This window comes from Anser cygnoides, chromosome 17 (assembly GCF_040182565.1).
Source record: "Anser cygnoides isolate HZ-2024a breed goose chromosome 17, Taihu_goose_T2T_genome, whole genome shotgun sequence".
In the NCBI taxonomy this organism is placed as follows: Eukaryota; Metazoa; Chordata; class Aves; order Anseriformes; family Anatidae; genus Anser; species Anser cygnoides.
Window position 1 is genome coordinate 3124693 of NC_089889.1, and position 17779 is coordinate 3142471.

The 17779-nt window shown below is 42.1% G+C and overlaps 2 protein-coding genes across 4 annotated transcripts in view; one reads left to right on the top strand and one right to left on the bottom strand.

The window, feature by feature from the left end:
• The window catches only part of RNF34 (ring finger protein 34), a 35989-nt gene that overhangs the window by 9548 nt on the left and 8662 nt on the right, over nt 1-17779 (bottom strand). Inside the window, exon 1 of one of the 2 annotated variants that reach the window (XM_048073834.2) lies at nt 7-132. The exons of the other annotated variant lie outside the window; for it this stretch is intronic. Within the exon in view, the coding sequence (XP_047929791.2) occupies nt 7-12 (6 nt within the window). The 5' untranslated portion in view covers nt 13-132. Of the gene's footprint in view, nt 1-6; nt 133-17779 lie in introns of those variants that run through there. 2 annotated transcript variants of the gene reach the window in all.
• On the top strand, nt 3002-17342 carry ANAPC5 (anaphase promoting complex subunit 5). Of its 2 annotated transcripts, none has more exons than XM_048073818.2 (17): nt 3002-3276; nt 3916-3995; nt 4594-4703; nt 5037-5232; nt 7012-7081; nt 8301-8402; nt 9024-9214; nt 10132-10213; nt 10889-10978; nt 11938-12119; nt 12609-12744; nt 12982-13056; nt 13778-13899; nt 15080-15187; nt 15675-15822; nt 16436-16598; nt 17007-17342. In XM_048073818.2, exons 1-17 carry the CDS (start codon nt 3073-3075, stop codon nt 17219-17221), a joined length of 2274 nt encoding a protein of 757 aa, XP_047929775.2. In that variant the 5' UTR covers nt 3002-3072; the 3' UTR covers nt 17222-17342. The 2 variants fall into 2 exon arrangements, with proteins under 2 accessions (XP_047929775.2, XP_013028791.3); XM_013173337.3 differs by having other exon boundaries at nt 7015-7081.

Here is a 17779-nt window from a genome sequence, read left to right on the forward strand (position 1 = left end):
CGTCACCTTCATGGCCGCCCCTCGCCGCCACCGCCGCCTCAGCCGGGCGCCGCCCCCGGCCCTGCGCCGCTCTCCAGCGGGCCGCCTCACGGAGGGCGGGCCTTCCCGCCGCGCCGCACGCCATTGGCCGTCCTTCCCCTGACAGCTAGCGGGAGGAGCCAATCGGAGGAGAGGAAGCGCGGCCTGCTGGGCGGGGGCGGAGATTGGGCGGGAACGGGGCCGCCCCTCAGAGGGGCAAAGGGCGGGCGCGGCGGGGCCGTGAGGTGACGGGATTGTGAGGTGGCGGTTGACCGAAGGTCGCTGCCTCACGGCTTGGGGTCGCCCTTTTAATGGTCATGGAAGCGAAGGAGCAGGCTGGCTTTTCGCCCCTGCCACAGTCTTTGAGAACTGAGGAATTTCCTTATTTAAAAATCCCACTTTCGACCGGCTTCCAAACGCTTCTTGCTTTCTCTATGCCATGAGTGGGGTGTATCAAAAAATAAAAATAACTAACACGGTATATAACAGCCAAAAGCTTGTAACCAAAAAGATTTCATTAAAAAAAAAAAAAAAGCCTTGAGGCAAGCTTTACATAAGAACACAGAGCCAAGAACAAAAGAGGCTGCTGCCAAAAGGAGGGATGGACAAAAGTGGCTGAAAATAGATTTTGACCACAAACGCAATTTACTCATACAAAAGGTTGCGTAGAGTCTCTAATAATTTGTGCAGGCTGGATCTATTTTTGGAGTGGGGCTCATAGAAGAACTGAGTCCAAAAAATGTATGTTACTGCCACCAGAATGTCACAGGCTTGGCAGCTCCAGCAACAAGAGTGGAGCCAGCTTCTGGATTTGCTCTGTTACCATGCTTTCGTTCAAACTCACGTTGTCTCTTCTTAGAAACGTTCATGATCCTCAAGAAGCTTTTGATAAACTATGAACTTTACACGTTTTAATAAAAAATATGGTATTAATCTTTTTTCCCAACAATAGCCTGCAATTTTAGTCAAAGCTTTTCAGAAGAGAGTAGAAAATCTCTCCTTTCTACTGTCAAACAGTGGTAGAACAAGCAGTGGCACATATCCCACGTTTCTTGTGAAAAAGATTGCTTTAGGACATGTCACTACAGTTTGTTTTTTATAAACTTTTACGTCACTTAAACTTGGTTGATTCAGAGAGTCATCCCTGCAGTACCAAAGTTTACCCAGATATTTTGTTTATGATCTCACACTAATACATGAGAGCTCCTCATGCAGTTGCTGTAAGCGGCATAACAGCTCTGTCCCACAGATGAGAAAAACTGAGCAAAACCTAGAGTTTCTCTTTTAGCTCTGGTAAGGACTTGTGACAAGAAATCCTCCCCAGCACAGATGTTTTAGGGAGCAACGTGGGCCTGACTGGGCTGAGATATGGTGACTGTGCTGACAGCTGCAGTTGCCACTCCCGCCCTAACTTGGGCAGATCTTGATGAATCATATTTGTAACATGTTATTTGAGATCAGTTTATTGTGTCTAAATTGTAACCACATAAATTGTTTTTAAGCAGGGAATTTGACTGCTAAAAAACAGTTTAAGGACAGAACCCCAGCTGCTACTGTGTGGCTGACGAGTGGCATTTGTAGAGGTTCTATTAATAAGAATCTTGCCCTCGCTGAGCCTTCTGGATTGTGCCAAAGAAGCATTAAAAGATTTAAATCTATTAATGCTAGATGTCCCATTTACTTCTGTCATGAAAGAACAAGTAATGATGACTCGCTGCAGCTCTGTAATCCCCCAAGGTTTTACACATCACAAGAGAGTGAGGTAGAGAAGTGATTCTTAATAGAAATCTTCATTTGTTTTTAATGTAACAATTTGCAACATTTTACATAAAAGTTAAAATAAAAGTTAATCTCTGGAGTTTATATTGGAATTTCAGACTGGTTACCATGTATAGTAGCAATAGTCATTATAGTAGTCACTTTTTATATCAGAGACACAATACTTCAAGATTACCTTTTGAGAAGGTTTTCAGATTACTGAGACTTGGTTCAGCAGATTTAGTGCTGCACTAAAATGCAACAGTTCCCAAATCCATGTGCCAGCTATTTCATGCTTCATAAACTCGGGTACATTACGCAGGGGCTTGAGCCTTGTTCTGGTGTGATAAAGGATGGCTTTTTCAATTGTGTAACTTAATCTTTAACTTAATACGACCAAAATAATCTCTTGCTGCCTATTTAGAGAGCTGGTTATAGGGTATTGTGAGTTCATTTAAATATACTTTAAAAGCATATTCTACACTTTATACAATATACTGTACAACACGCTGAAGGATTATCAGTGTCATTTGCATGTTGACTTTGGAGAGTCACACAGAAACGTCAGGATTTGGGCCAGAGGCATGTCACTTCCTTTTTACACCGACTTCTGCAAACGCTGACCGCAGTGTTGGGTCTCTCTTCTCCCACCGCTCTCTGGCAGGCCACTTTGCTATTTCAGTGTTTCCGCCCAAGCTGTCATGCTTTGTTTTCAGGAAATACCAGTAAATTAACTTGTATAACCTAACAGCTGTCGCTACTTCCTGCTCTTTATATTCAGATATTATAACAGATGCTCTTTATATTCAGATATTATAACTAATGAGTATTAGTTCCTTGAGATCTAGGATTATGCCAGCAGCAACTAACCACCACATCAAGTTTTTTACATGGAAATAAATCCTAGGAAATTACTCCCGGCTTGATTTGCCTCCTCCTCCTCTCACCACCTGCAGGCGTGAATCAGGAGCAAGTCAAATGAGATCCCTAGGGACAAGCAGATGTATAATAACAGCGGTTTTGGGTTCTCTCACAAGAAACGGAGCTGTTTTAATAACCGGCTGTTTTATTGGAAGCACGACACTATAGTGAGGGACCGAAAAGCGACTCCCCCCCCCCGGAACGTCTCCCCGCGGCCCCATCCCCCGGCCGGCCCCTTGGTAGCGGTGCACAGCTCCCGCTCCCGATTGGCCGCGGCCCCTCCCACGTGACGGCGGCAGCGGCGGCGATTGGCTGGGCGGGCGCGGGCGGTTGCCTCGGCGACGGGGCTGCGGGTGATGGCGGCCGGGAGCCGCCATGGCGAGCGTGCACGAGAGCCTCTACTTCAACCCGATGATGACGAACGGCGTGGTGCACGCCAACGTCTTCGGCATCAAGGACTGGGTCACCCCTTACAAGATGGCGCTGCTCGTGCTCCTCAGCGAGCTGGGCCGCGCCGGCTCGCAGCTCGGCCTGCTGGAGAGGCGGCGGCTCAACCGGCTGCTGCTGCCCCTGCTGCAGGTCGGGGCCGGGCCAGGCGGGAGGGGAAGGGGAAAGAAGGGAAAGGAAAGGGAAAAAGAAGGGAAAGGGAAGGGAAAGGGAAGGGAAAGGGGGCCCTCAGCGGCCCCTGGCATCGTGGCCTGTTCAGTTTTGGGCCCCTCACCACCAGAAGGACATCGAGGCCCTGGAGCGTGTCCACAGAAGGGCTGCGAAGCTGGTGAAGGGCCTGGGACACAAGTCCTGTGAGGAGTGGCTGGGGGAACTGGGGGTGTTTGGTCTGGAGAGAGGAGGCGCAGGGGAGACCTTATTGCTCTCTGGAACTACCTGAAAGGAAAGCATGGGGAGCTGGGGGTTGGTCACTTGTCGCAGGTAACTAGTGATAGGACTAGAGGGGATGGCCTCAAGTTGTTCCAGGGGAGGTTCGGGTTGGAAATGAGGAGACATTTCTTCTCAGAAAGAGCAGTCAGGCATTGGGATGGGTTGCCCAGGGAGGTGGCGGTGTCACTGTCCCTGGGGGTGTTCAAGGAAAGGTTGGACGTGGTGCTTAGGGACATGGCTCAGTGGGTGACATTGGTGGTAGGGTGATGGTTGGACCAGATGATCCTGAAGGCTGTTTCCAACATTAATGATTCTACGATTCAATGTTGGTCTCCTCCCCAGGGTCCCGACATGCCACTGTCGCGACTGCGCAAGGCCATCGAGGAGTCGTGCCCGCACCTGGCCAGCTCTGTGCACATCAGGTGGGCACTGGGCCCTGGCAGGTGGGGAGCTGTCCAGGGCGGGTGCTAAGCGGTGCCGCAGCCGAGCCATTCCTGAACTCTCACATCTGCCCCGCTATCTGGTGATAACCTCTCTGCCTGTGTTTATACGTCCAGTTGAAACGGCAGTATGTCCAGAGTGAAGATGTGCTTCCGCAGCTTTTCTAGTTGTCATAAACAAGTTCCGAAATGCACACAAATCAAACATTGAAGAAATCTAGTGTAATAAAGTCTCTGCGATAACAGAACACTTTTTTCAACATTAGCTAATTCAGAAAATGACAGCTTTAAAATCAGTATTTTTTTGATTCCTAAGTATTTTGTTAGAATAACAATCCCTTCTGTTTGTTCTCTTTAATACAATAGCAGCTTAAAAAGAAAATATCTTGATTATTATTTAGATTCTTATTAATATTTCACGTTTTGATTTTATTAATTTATGTAAAAACCTTCTGGACATAATGAACTAGCTGCCTCTTGGATCTGTCAGCGTTTACTCATCTATCCCTGAAATGGAGGAATATTATTTGATGTATCATATTTAAATCCTAAAAATGTATTATTTTTTTTCCCTGATTAGGTTGAAACTTATGGCAGAAGGAGAACTGAAAGATATGGAACAATTTTTTGATGACCTTTCAGATTCATTTTCTGGGACAGAGCCAGAAGTTCATAAAACAAGTGTAGTAGGTAACTAGCTATTGTCTGTAAGCTGTAGTTGATCTGACACCTGTTATTGACGGAATTCAGTCAAGATACAACTTTGTAACCAATAATTTTCCCCAGTGTGCAGTTCCTGCTGCTGCTAATTGTTCTGTGATCAGATAATCTGTGAGTTTTGCCACTGAATTAATTAGAGATTTATACTGAGCAGACCTGAATTTTATCAATTGGTAGGCTGAGATGAGACACGCTAAATTAAATAGTGCAATTTAAGCTTCTGGTTATTATAATGATTTGTAGTCTCCTCTGAATCGGGAACCTTACATAAAGGTGTCATAACACAGATGTTTTCCTTTGCAGGTCTGTTTCTGCGCCATATGATCTTGGCATACAATAAGCTTTCTTTTAGTCAGGTCTATAAACTTTACACCGCGCTTCAGCAGTATTTTCAAAATGATGAGAAAAAAAGTGGAACTGATGAGAATGATATGGAGCTGACGAATACAGAAGAACTGGAGGGGAAAATGGAGAAAGAAGAACTTGATGTACCTCTAAGGTGATACATTAATATTAAAGTCTTTCCCACTTCTGTCAGCAAATTAGTTGCATTTTAGATTGCTTCTGTACACATCAAAGTAAACTGAGGCTTTGTCCAGCTCAAGCTTCTACTCCTGTTAAACTTCTCAAAGTCCATGGACGCTCACCTGTGCCTGTCCTATCACAAATGCCGTGTTACAATCTGGGATAATTTAATTTCAATGCAAATAGAGAAGCTATCAGAACTTCAGCTGGAGTATTGAGATGTATACTCTAAATTTATGTTAGCCCACATCCAACTTAGAGCAGGATGTCACCGATTTGCCTCATGTCAGAGTTGTCTAATGCATATAGTTAGCAGAAATTTTAGGTCAAGGCCAAAACTTAAGCATACTGCCTTAAAAATTTATGAACGGTATTTTGCAAAGAAGTGACTTTCACAGTAATGTGATCTTGTTGATTTTTTGTTTTAGCTCTGTGTACAGATCGCAGAGCTTGCGCTGATCTTGCTGGTTTGCAGTTACTCAGCTTCGAACGCTTCTTGTAGTTCAGCAATACGCACCGATTTCGGTTTCTTTCCTGTAGCAGCTGCTTAGTGTTTTCTACGCAGATACCACTGAAATGTTAAAACACCGTTTTGCTGGTGGGGCAGGGGAAGAAAGGGGAAGTTCTGTCACCTTTGGATTCAGAAAGTTCTGTCTTTATATTACTGATGACGTTTAAGGCGTGTGAAGAGTTTGTATCTAGCTGTGTGTTTTTGTTTGTTTTTTTTTTTTTTTCCCCTGGAGCCTGGTGCACTCTGGCCGAGTTGGGTGGCCTCCCCGTTTCCGTGGTGCCACCCTGTGGTATCATTTGTAAATGGCAGCGGTTGTGCTCGGTCTCAGAAGATGGCGGTGCCCCATTCTCACGCTCACGCAGGGAATTGCAACCTAAAGGCCAGATGCTGCCCAGTTTCCTTCTGTACAGCCCACTGCTGAATGATTCTTCTCTGGTTACGCTAGGCTGTGATGTGCTAAAGCTGTTGGAAAGAGCACTGCTGCTTCCAGCAAGGAAAGATTCCTCTTTGAGTTAAAGTTAAGCTTAATATTTTTTGTTTCTCTTTTCGCCCTTCTCCAAATGAATTTATTTACATCAGAGGTGTATGGGAGGCATTTCACTCGCTAAAATGTTACGCTGTAAGAATAATCCTCAAAGTATTTTGTGTATCCATTTACTTAAAATGTACTTTAAAAATTGTCTTCATGTAAGCTCATGCTTGGGCACGCTCTGCTGTAGCTTGAGTCAGTTAACAATTTTGGGGTCTTGCTTTATGCTGTAGCTGTTGTCTTGCCATGGAATGAACTTTGGGCTGCTTTGCAGAGCAGCTGTTTTCTGGAGTGATGTATGCGGTGAAAGTGCCAGTTCATTTCTTCTTGAATATCTTCAGAGAAAAAAAAAAAAAAAGGAAAAAAAAAAAAGGGAGCTAGACACTTGAGTATATCACCACAAATCTTGTATCTGCTGTTGTTATTTGTTTTTTTTTTTTTTAAATCCATGTGTATTTGGGGTAACTTTCATACTGACCACGGTCTGTGCAGGCTGAAGATTACAACTAAACAGTGTAAAATCATTTGGGTTGCTGACTTTAATGTGGTGGATTTTATTTTGTGCTAATTTTTCTCCTTTTATTTTCCTTTTATGCTGTTGAGCTCTACTATCTCATAAAAATTCATAAAGCGAAAGTATGGGTTGTCTGATTAAAATGTATTTTCTCGTATTCTACTTCATTGCCCGTGTTTCTAACCAGAGTGCTTTTTAGCAGGGAAGAAGAGATATCTTGCAGTGGGCCTCTTTCCCAGAAACAAGCCGAGTATTTTCTTTCTCAGCAGGTATGTTAGTTCTGAACGAAGTTGAGTAAATGACCTGTAAGGTGATCTTCACCTTCAGTTTTATCCACAGTGTCAAAATGATATTTTTTTATATCTCTTAAAGGTTTGTTAATTATCTCACATGTAGTTGCTCAGTATGAGCACTTGGGGTTAGAATTGTTTTATCTAAGCATGTACACCATGTGATGATATTTTACTCTGAGAAGGTCACTTCTGTTCTGACTGCTTGCTTCAAATGTGCTGCCTGCTAAATGTGCAATTTTGTTGATTATTTCAGCTGGTAAACACAAAAAGGAGCAGAAATACACATGGGCACAATTGTTAGTAAATGCGCTGCGTGCTTATAATAGTTTGCTTATAAAATAAAGTAATATGTAATGTTTCATACGCATTTTAAAAGTTCAAAGTGACTTCTCAGTCCCATTAGGATCTTTACATTTAAGGGTTGTTGAATCCGGCAGCCTGACTGCAGCAAGGTGCAACCAGTGGTGAGGCTGAACGTTAGCTGCTATCCCGGTTCCCTCTCGCTGCTCAGGGTGAAGGTCCGTTAGGGGAAATGTGTGCACGCTTACACCCTTGCTCTCTCAATTCTACCGGTAGCCGAGCTTCGACACTCAGTTTATCGAGTACCTGGCACCTGGATTGCCTCGTGTCTAGCTCTGCCAGGAGACGCGCACATACAAATGCATCTCTCAGCTGACCCACGGCTGGCGCCACAGGCACGCAGAGCCCTGCAGTCCAGCTCCAGTTGCTGGCACTCTAGCTGCCTTACACACATCATTATTCAGTAATGCTTATTCCTGTAATTAGGTGGTTAATTTTTCTTATTAATTGATCTACTTCCTAAAGGAAAATACGGATTCGCTTTTGCTTAGTTTAGTTTCCTGATTGTTTTGTGTTGGTGAAAGAAGCATGTAATTCCAGTGAGCAATCTGCTGTACTAGTTCTTAAAAAGGAAACTTAAAATTCTTTAAGTACCTTTGAACAGTCTTTTGAATATGCTTTTATTTTACTCAGTCTCTCTGATCTCTGGAAAGTGAATGCTGTAATATAGGATAGAATAAAACTGCCATGGATGTTTCAGTGTCATAATAGAGCTGTTCTGAAATCTTCTTTAACGCTCTCTCTAGAGATGACAGAGAAAATGACAATCATGTATCAAAATACATTCCTAATGCTCCAGTTTGAGTTACTTAGCAGTGGTTTCATTTTTTTCCAGGCTTCTTTACTAAAGAACGATGAAACAAAGGCTCTTACTCCAGCATCTTTACAAAAGGAATTGAACAACTTGTTAAAATTTAATCCAGACTTTGCTGAAGCAGTAAGTGTCTTTTTCTTCATCCAAAATGGTTTTAAAGGGATTTCTTCGTATCTCTAGGATGGGATTATTTGGGAGTATTTTATTCTGTATTGAAACATAAGCAGATGATGAAAATGTGAGCAAGTTCCATGTAAATGTTTAGTAATTCAGACTGAAACTCGTGAAGGTACCGAACCTCAATTAAGCTAAGTACTTAACAACACGTCTGGCTTTATGCATAGAAATAATCCTCTTAATTTTGGTGGGTCTGTGTCAGTGCATTCTTTTTGAACTAAATCTAAAACTTTTTCCTCAAAAATGTCAGGCTTCATACTCGCATAGATTAAAAATTAGCGTTGGGTGAAATACCTGCTGATTTTGATTGTTGATGTTCACTTTATTTCTAGCGCTTAGTAGCAATTTACAGTAAAAGCAACAGACAGCTCGTGTTGAGAGTTGGTTCCAGACCTGCACTGCAAGCATTTGCCTTGTTCCTAGAGAACTTATTCCTGAGCAGGTCCCTTTCTTCTTATATATCACTTCATGGTTGCACTTGTTGGGCAGTAAGAAGACACGTAGTAAGTATAAACCAAAACTTTAATAGTTCCGTATAGTTAAAACTGATTTTGTTTCATTTTCTAGCATTATTTAAGCTACTTAAACAGTCTTAGAGTGCAAGATGTCTTCAGTTCAACGCACAGCCTCCTTCATTATTTCGACCGTTTAATTCTCACTGGAGCAGAAAGCAAAAGCAACGGGGATGAAGGTTACGGTCGGAGTCTGAGATACGCCGCTCTGAATCTAGCTGCGCTGCACTGCCGGTTTGGCCATTAGTAAGTCAAGAGGTTGTACTGCACACCTGAAATTCATCTTACTGGATCCCATAAGGACTGACGGATAGACCTGTTCATTATGAAAATCTGTTTGAGAGAACAAGGCTCTTCTCTAATTTGATAGCAGCTATAGTTGGGTTGGAATTTTCTTGTAATCCTGATTTGTTTTGGTTTGTTGTTATTTTGACATTTATTTGGTTTCCATAATAACCGGGCCATTTACAGCATGGTAAGAGTTGACATTTGTCTGCGTCCGGTTGTGACCATTTCCTAGGGGTTTAAGTTCTCCATTGCTACATTTCCATGACCTCAGAAAGGTCAGTGGACATAAGTGCTTATTTCCAACTATATTCTCAAGAAAGTACAGTTGTTCTTCTGTTATATTCAAATCAGTATAGAGCTGATCATCTGGAAGAAGAATAACTAAAGAAAAAGCCATCTAGGAGATGCATATTTTGAAAAAGCCGTAGCGATGGGTGTTATTTTATTGATAAAGCTGGCTCACCTATCTCCATATACAGTTTGCATTTATTGACTGCTGCCTGGATGAATCCTGTAAAAGGACTGGAGATGGGAAGGAGATAAGAAAAAGTAATGACAACTCTTTCTATATAGGCAGAAACTTAACGTTGCCCCTGTTCAAACACTAATTTGGCACTTTGGCACATACACAGATTTGAAAGCCTGCTTAGGGGTTACAGTTGCATTTTCGTAGTGGCTTGCAGATGCCATCTTGCTCATTAGCCTTGGGTCTAGAATATGTTGCTGGACATGCTGGCTTTGCCATTCAGTCTTTTAAATCAGTTTTCTTCTGAGTGCGATATGCATAATTTAGATCAGTGTTCCTCTGTGGTGTTGTAATGCTGTATTTTAAGCACGGCGGTGATACTAATATGTTCTCTTTTGTTTGCTGATAGTCAACAAGCTGAACTTGCGCTTCAGGAAGCCATCCGAATTGCCCAGGAGTCTAACGATCATGTTTGCTTGCAGCACTGCCTGGTAAGATAGCCATGTTGAAACAGAGGTTAAGTCACCTTTGTCTGTGTTACCTCAGCCTTTGAACTGTTGCAGAACTACTCGTACGTTAACATCTCGTCAAGCGGATCAGTAATTTGAAGGTGGCTGTCCCGCAGTGGAGTGATGTTGTTTTTAGCAGATGGGTCACCAGGAGCAGCTGGAGAGTAGGGAGATCACGGGACAGTTTTGTTGTGACTCAGGTTTACTTTCTTAAACAGGAGTTGTGATGCCAGAGTTACTCAGCACTAAGCTCAAAGTTTAGTCTTACGTTTTAAAGAGCTGAAATATTTCATAAACTTTCTTCTTACTGTCTTCTGTATTTTCACAGAATTACCCTTCTTTTCAGCAAACAAAAAGGAGGAAGGGAAGACTTAGTTTTCTATTTTTTTCTGTCGTGAACATTAGTGCTGTAATGAGAAGGCATCTGTGTTACCAAACTCTGGAGGTGCTGCTTTCCACAATTAAATGTATAACGGGGTTTCTGTGCATTACTCTGAAACTCCAGTATTGACTCCAGTATTGTCAGGCCCGTGCCCCAGCCAGGTTGGACTTTGGACATATTTTGGTGTTTCCAGAGTTTTTGTGCATGCAAATGTAAAATGAAAAATGCTGTAGCCATCAGCTATTTGCAATGACTTTAACTTTTTCCCTTACTAGAGCTGGTTATACATCTTGGAGCAGAAGATATTTGATAGCTGTGTTCTGCTGGAGCACTCAGTAAACAAATCTTTACACTTTGGTTTGCCCGTAAGTCTGTTTCATTTACCCTTAACTGTATTCTAAGACATACATATGGGAGTGAAGGGGTGTATGCATGGTAGGTTTTCTTGTTTGTTTGTTGGTTTTTGGGGTGGTCAAAATTATTATTACAAAATGCGTAATTGAATTGAAACCAACCTATTTTATACTCCAAAATCTAGCTGTTTCTATTATTTTGACTCTTCATATTAACAAACAGAATTGAGTTGCTTTATTGTGAGTGCATGATCGCAAGGCACACTGTTTTTCCTTCCACCTTGTTTGTTTTTCAGGCAGGAGAACTCTGTGGCCACTAGCCTGGCCCTATGCATCATTTAGGTCTTAGGCCCATAATGCAATCTGCTGGCACTCAGGGGAGGTTCTTATGCCTCAGCCTTCCCTGAAACTCAGTGCTGATGCCTCTGACAGGGCTTTGAACGCATTTACTTGTATGGCTGTGTCCCAGCTGTGAAATCTTGTATGGCAGCTCTCCCCTTAGATGGTTTTGTGCCCTGTATCAATTGCTGTTTTCCCCAAGATCTGCAACCTTTTTGAATTGTTCTAAAAGGAGCTAAACTGCTGATGTTGGGAGATGAAAGCAGACATGGCCACTTGGTAGGGAAGGGGAGGAAAGGCTCTCTGTTTTCACAGCTGTTTCATCATTGGAGAAATCCAGGTACAAGTCCAGTCATCCTCTTTAAAACTCCTGTGTGGGGGAGTGGAAATTACCTTTCACATCTGTCAAACTGGCATTCATGTATGTGTGGGTGTGTGTAAGTGTGTATTTAAAGAAATGCCTGGAGCAGTGTTCCTTTGTCTGTGCTGAATAACATCACATCTTTTTCTTTGGGATTTTTTTCTTAATTTATAACTCTTGCTCTGGTATAGTTCACAGGTGTAGTGCGTAGCTATCATCTATCATCTTTCAATGACTTTGTTTTATGTTTTTTTTTTCCCCCTCTTCCCAGTACCTTGCTTCCCTGGGAATACAGTCCTTGGTTCAGCAAAGAGCTTTTGCAGGAAAGGCTGCCAACAAACTAATGGATGCCTTAAAAGATTCTGATCTGTTGCACTGGAAACACAGCTTGTCAGAGCTTATTGATATTAGTATAGCACAGAAGACTGCCATTTGGAGATTATATGGCCGCAGGTATTTCATTTCTTTTCAACTCTTGGGCGAGCTCACTGTACTGGGTAGCACATAATGCATTTTGAGTTATTTATTTAGATGTAACAAGTGACTGTGTCTCTCCTGTGCACTAAAATAAAGTAATCAGATCATGATTTGGTATAGGCTGGGTTCCATTATTTCCATTTTCTTGTGTTCATTCAAAAATCGTACTGGAGAAGAGATTGAGTTTCCATTTAGTAGTGGCAAATAGTGCATAAGTCATTCCCGTGTCCCCATTTTCAGCATCACTGTGCTTGGACCATGTGCAGCTTTTGGTATGTAGCGTTGAATGTGCTTGTGTAGTCTAGAGTTCCTGGGTAGCAGTTGTTTTACAAGTTTTCATTTTCCCCCAGGCCGCTGGCTTACCCCAAAAATCAGTCTGTAGGCCACAGTCGTAACAAGACCATAGATTAAAAAAATGGTGGTTGGTTGTTGCTTGAAAGCTAAAAGATGTTTCTCTTGCTCAAGCACCATGGCACTTCAACAAGCCCAAACATTGCTGAGCATGAACAGTCTGGAGGCTGTGAATGTGGGCGTTCAGCAGAATAACACGGAGTCCTTTGCTGTAGTGTTGTGTCACCTGGCTGAGCTGCATGCAGAGCAGGTGAGTTTTATGGCTAGTCGCACAAAAAGTCACTTGGTTGAGAGGATGTGTGGGTGGTGTTGACAGAGAGTGCGAGACTTGAATCATGTTTTCTTCTGCCTTTAATGTCTGTATTAAGAACAAAGAAAATAAAGGGCTTTTACCTGGCGAGTTCTTGCCATGAAGGTTGGGTGGAAATCAAGGGGAGTGGTGCTTGCCCTGGTCTGTGTTTATCAGAGTGCTGTTTTTGTGTTACAGGGATACTTTGCAGCTGCTTCTGAAATACTGAAACATCTAAAGGAGAGATTCCCTCCCAATAGCCAGCATGCACAGGTAGAATTTAGCCTGTAACTTGCATAACTGTTACACAATAGGATCTGAATTCATATGCTTTGGGTTACACGTTTGCTGATTTCATTTGGCTCATGACCCGCTCTGAAGCCATGTGGCATAAACTCTTCTGCAAAAGCGTGAAGAAAATGCCTTTGTTTTAATTGCCTCCTAAGAAAAGGCTGATTAAATAGAACTGTAGGTGACAGAGGAATATGCGTCTACTTCATGAGCACACACAGGAATTAAATGGTATACGTCGATTTGGAGCTTCAAAGTTCTGTTTAATTAGTGGTAATTATTTTGATATATTACACTCCAGAAATAACTGAGAGAAGAGGCTGGTTTTGTGCAACACTGGGAAACACGTTAGCGTATCAGTCCAAGAGGGACTATTTACTTTAAAGCATTTAAGATTCTATTAAATTTAGTTTGGTCCTTCTCTTTCTGTTACAGAACAAGTCTACTGTTTTAAAGCACTAGTAATGATTTTAAAGCTCTTTTACTTAAAGTACAGTCAAATAGGTGAGCCGTGGCATTGAAACATTACTCCAGACCTAAGCATTTCTGTTGAGGACTGTAATTTAGAAAATACTGTAATTGGATAGTCAGCTGTGTCTAGACATAAATATCCACGGGGGAAATAAAAATTAAGTTCTAACTTGGGGTTAGACAGTGAGCAGGTGCAACTTCTAAAACATGTTCCTGGATGTTCTTTGTTTAGCTTTGGATGCTGTTTGATCAAAAAATACAGTTTGAAAGAGCCATGAATGATGGCAGATACCATATAGCAGATTCTCTTGTAGCAGGAATTACAGCACTTAGTAGCATTGAAGGAGTATACAGGTAAGAAATCGTGAATCCGCATATGCTTGCAGGTGTATCCCATGAAGATAATGAAAAATGTAGCAAAATGGTTGCTGGCAATCACGTGTGTTTGTGTTCTTCCCTTTCCAGAGTTAATTATGGTCATGTTGTCTAATCTGTAGCGCTTATTCCATTACAGTATATCCTGTAATCATCATTTCTAGTTGTTTCTCTGGACATTCTAAGAACAGGAATAGCACCGGTGAATTTCTTGTTGTTTTAGAGCTGTAGATCTGGCCTGAGAACACAAAATATTTCTTCAAAATCTGCCATGGTAGCTGTAGTCAAACCTAAGCACTGTGCAGAATTTTATAAGAAGATAGATCTAAGGGACCTAAGGCCAAATCTCAACTCTGCTACAGTAAGAGCTTGAGTTATGTCTTCATCTGTGTCCTAGTTTCTACATCCACAAAATGGGACGATACTTTTTTTTTTTCTGTCACCTCAATTTGTTCTTGTTTCTGAATGGAAACGTTAGAAATAGAATAGGGTTAAAACTTGTTATTTGCTGAGCATGAAGACAGTTTGCTGTTGAAATCAATTTCTCGTCGTTTTGCAATGAGGCAAAACACCTAAAAACATAGCCAGTGCCAGTAAGCCGGAAGATCGCTATTCAAGCTGTGGGACCTGATGCTTGTCCTTCTGGAACTGGACTGTCTGTTACTTCCCTGATCTTTAAATATAGCACTCAGTATATGGGTCTGGGGTGTTTTTACACATCCCCTACAGCTATGTATTTGTTTTTTTACTTCCCTGTTCTCACTCTTTCCCTCTCGCTCCCTGTCCTTGTTAGCTTATGCCAATTTTAGCTACCTTACATCATACCTGTTTTTCTTCCACAAATAATTACTTCTGCTTTCCAGTTTGCATGCCCTCCCACCACTGCTGCCTCTTTGGCCTTTGTTTTTGGCAATCCCTGTTTTCTATCTAAAGCTGTTTCATGAGTTTGATCCTTTCTGCTGTGAGTTGTCCAGCAATCAGAGCTACTTGGTTTTCCCTCTGCCTCTGTGCATAGCACGAACGTGCTTTGTCAGAGTGCTGTTCCGCTGTCATGAGAAACAGAAGTCACAAAATAAAGACCTGTTTTACTGTGCTCTGAAGAGCAGATTTGTATCTAAAATACTTGTGTATCAGTGATGTTTTCTTTCTACCACGGTAGAAAAGCCATTGTACTGAAAGCCCAAAATCAAATGTCAGAGGCGCACAAACTCTTGCAGAAACTGTTGATCCACTGCCAGAAAATCAAGAACACTGAGATGGTGATTAGGTAAGAATGCTTCATTTTCAGAGTATTAAAGCCACTTTGCAGTGATTAGAATCAGCCACTTCAATTTGTCAGTGTTCGGACTTCACCAGTCCTCAGGTTACCTAAAATGATTTGGTGATTGTGAAATAATTATTTCGTTTGTTAAACATGGTATAGAGGAATCCTCAAAATACCACAGTATTGAAACCTAGTACCACCTTATATGTGTATATGTAAACTAAAAGGTATTAAATGCTTGCAAAATAAATAGGAAGAAGAAACATGCATGTAATTGTGCCTTTGTGCCAACCTTCAGGGTAGTTAATGTTATTTCATCCTTTTAAGGAGGTGGGATTTCCTCTTAAGGGTGCAATTTAAGTTTATTGTATGTGCAGTAATGTAATTCATAATAAAATCAATACTGTAATGGATGGAGTAATTGGGAAACAAGTGGCCGTGTTTCATCAAAAGAAAACAGTTTATAGTTCTCTCCTTTTCCGTTGACTAGTGTACTGCTGTCAATAGCAGAGCTCTACTGGAGGTCTTCGTGCCACACCATAGCCTTGCCTGTCCTACTGCAGGCTCTTGCCCTCTCTCGAGAATATAGTCTGCAGTACTTGGCTTCTGAGACTGTGCTGAACTTGGCTTTCTCCCAGGTAGGTTTGATTTGTGTTTTCACAGGGCTGTGTGGCAACATTTGTGCTGGGGATCTGGGTACGGTTTTTACTCCTGTGAGATTTAAGACCATAACCTTGTCGGAATTAAATTATTGATTCTGATGAAGTATTTTCTAAATGAAAAGATCTTCTGGGGAAGCTAATAAAAGTTGGGTTCCATGTGCATCGGTAAGATGGGTAGCTGTTGTATATACTTAAGCAGGCAAGCATAAATTGGCTCTGCCTTCATTTCTCCAGTTGTTATTTTTATGCTGTTTTTTCAGCTTTCTAGTAGCACAGTTTGGCATGTGCCTGAATTAAAAATAATGCTGGTACTGGAGTTCAGTTACACTGTTTATTCTGAGCTGGCAGGGACCTGGTTGTCAGCACTGACTGGAGTGGAGAAGCCATGCCTAATCATTCCAGATAGTAGTTCATGTCTCCTAGTAAGTTTTGATTTTCAAGTAGATTGTGGGGAAGAAAATGACATCCTTGTCTGTAGCATTGCTGTGTTGGAAACAGTTGTGGCTTTTGTGGCTTATTCTGGTCTTCTCAGAAGGTCATGCTCTCACCAGTAGATTCCAGTATTAGACAAGCAAAGTTTCTCTTTCAGCTGATCCTTGGCATTCCTGAACAAGCCCTGAATATTTTGCATATGGCCATAGAACCTGTCTTGGCCCACGGAGCTGTGCTGGACAAAGGCTGTGCCATGTTCCTGGTGGCCAAGTGTCAGGTGGCTTCTGCAGCTTCCTACACTCAGCAAAAGAAGATTGAAGGTAATGTGAAGAGTTAACTCTTCCCCACTGAAACTGCGCTCAGTTGAGAGGTACAAACCAGGGCATATATTGGAGTCCTGCTACACAATCACCGTTAATGAAGTTTAAACGATATAGCGGAGTGTATTACCTGCTAATCAGATAGGAGAATTAATTTGGAATTAGTTGTTCAATAGATGGGGTGTTTATAACGGCATGTTGTTTATGCGGTTTATCTGCGTGCTTCAACACCCGTATTTTGCAGCAAAGGTTGGATAACAGACACTAGCTGAAGGACCATGTTGCTAAGACACAAAGTGTTTTGAAAAGCTGAGGAATTTATAATTGGGCTCCTTAGAATGGAGCTGCATCGCTTGGAGTTGTTGTTGTGTTATTTTCTTAAGTATGACTGTCCCCCGTTTCTCACAGCTTTGGAATCCGCTATTCTGAATCTAAATGAAGCTAAGACTTACTTTGCCAAAGTGGACTGCAAAGAGCAGCTCAGAGATGTTCTCTACTTCCAAGCCCGGCTGTTCCACACCCTAGGCAAGACCCAGGAAAGGAATAAATGTGCCATGTTGTTCCGTCAGTTGCACCAGGAACTGCCTGCACATGGTGTCCCCTTAATAAATGCGTTCAAGTGACGCATTTGAAGATGAGATTTGTTTGTTTTCCTCTTTTTTTTTTTTTTACAAATGTCTTTTTACTATATTCAGTCATTTGTGTTTCAGAGTAATTGCCAATAAATCATGGTCTTCTATGGAACATGCTTGTATTTTGTTTGCAGTGACTTAGGGGGAGGCAAGGGTTTCCACCCATTTTGCTTTTATTCTGTACTTGAAATTAAGAATTGAATGAGGGGAAGAAAGAAAAAACTCTTGACTGCGTTACAAACGTGCTGAGGGGAGCACCGCTGTCATGATGAAATATCTCAGTGCCGTTTTCAGAATCAGTGCTGTTTTTATGAACACTGGGGTACAAAACTAGTGAAAAACGTAGGTGAGGCTTCTTTGTGCTCAGTTTAAGTGGTACAGAATGGGGAGTCTCATGTAAAATGCTTCTCTTTCCTTGTGTTTAACCTGTCTACAGGCTGTGTTAGTCTGGGGACATGGATGGTGCTGGCAGAAGGGGAAAACAGGGTTCAGTTGGAAGGGTTTAATGGTACAAAGTCCCGGCACTGTTGCGTTAGGCGCGTCCTTGTG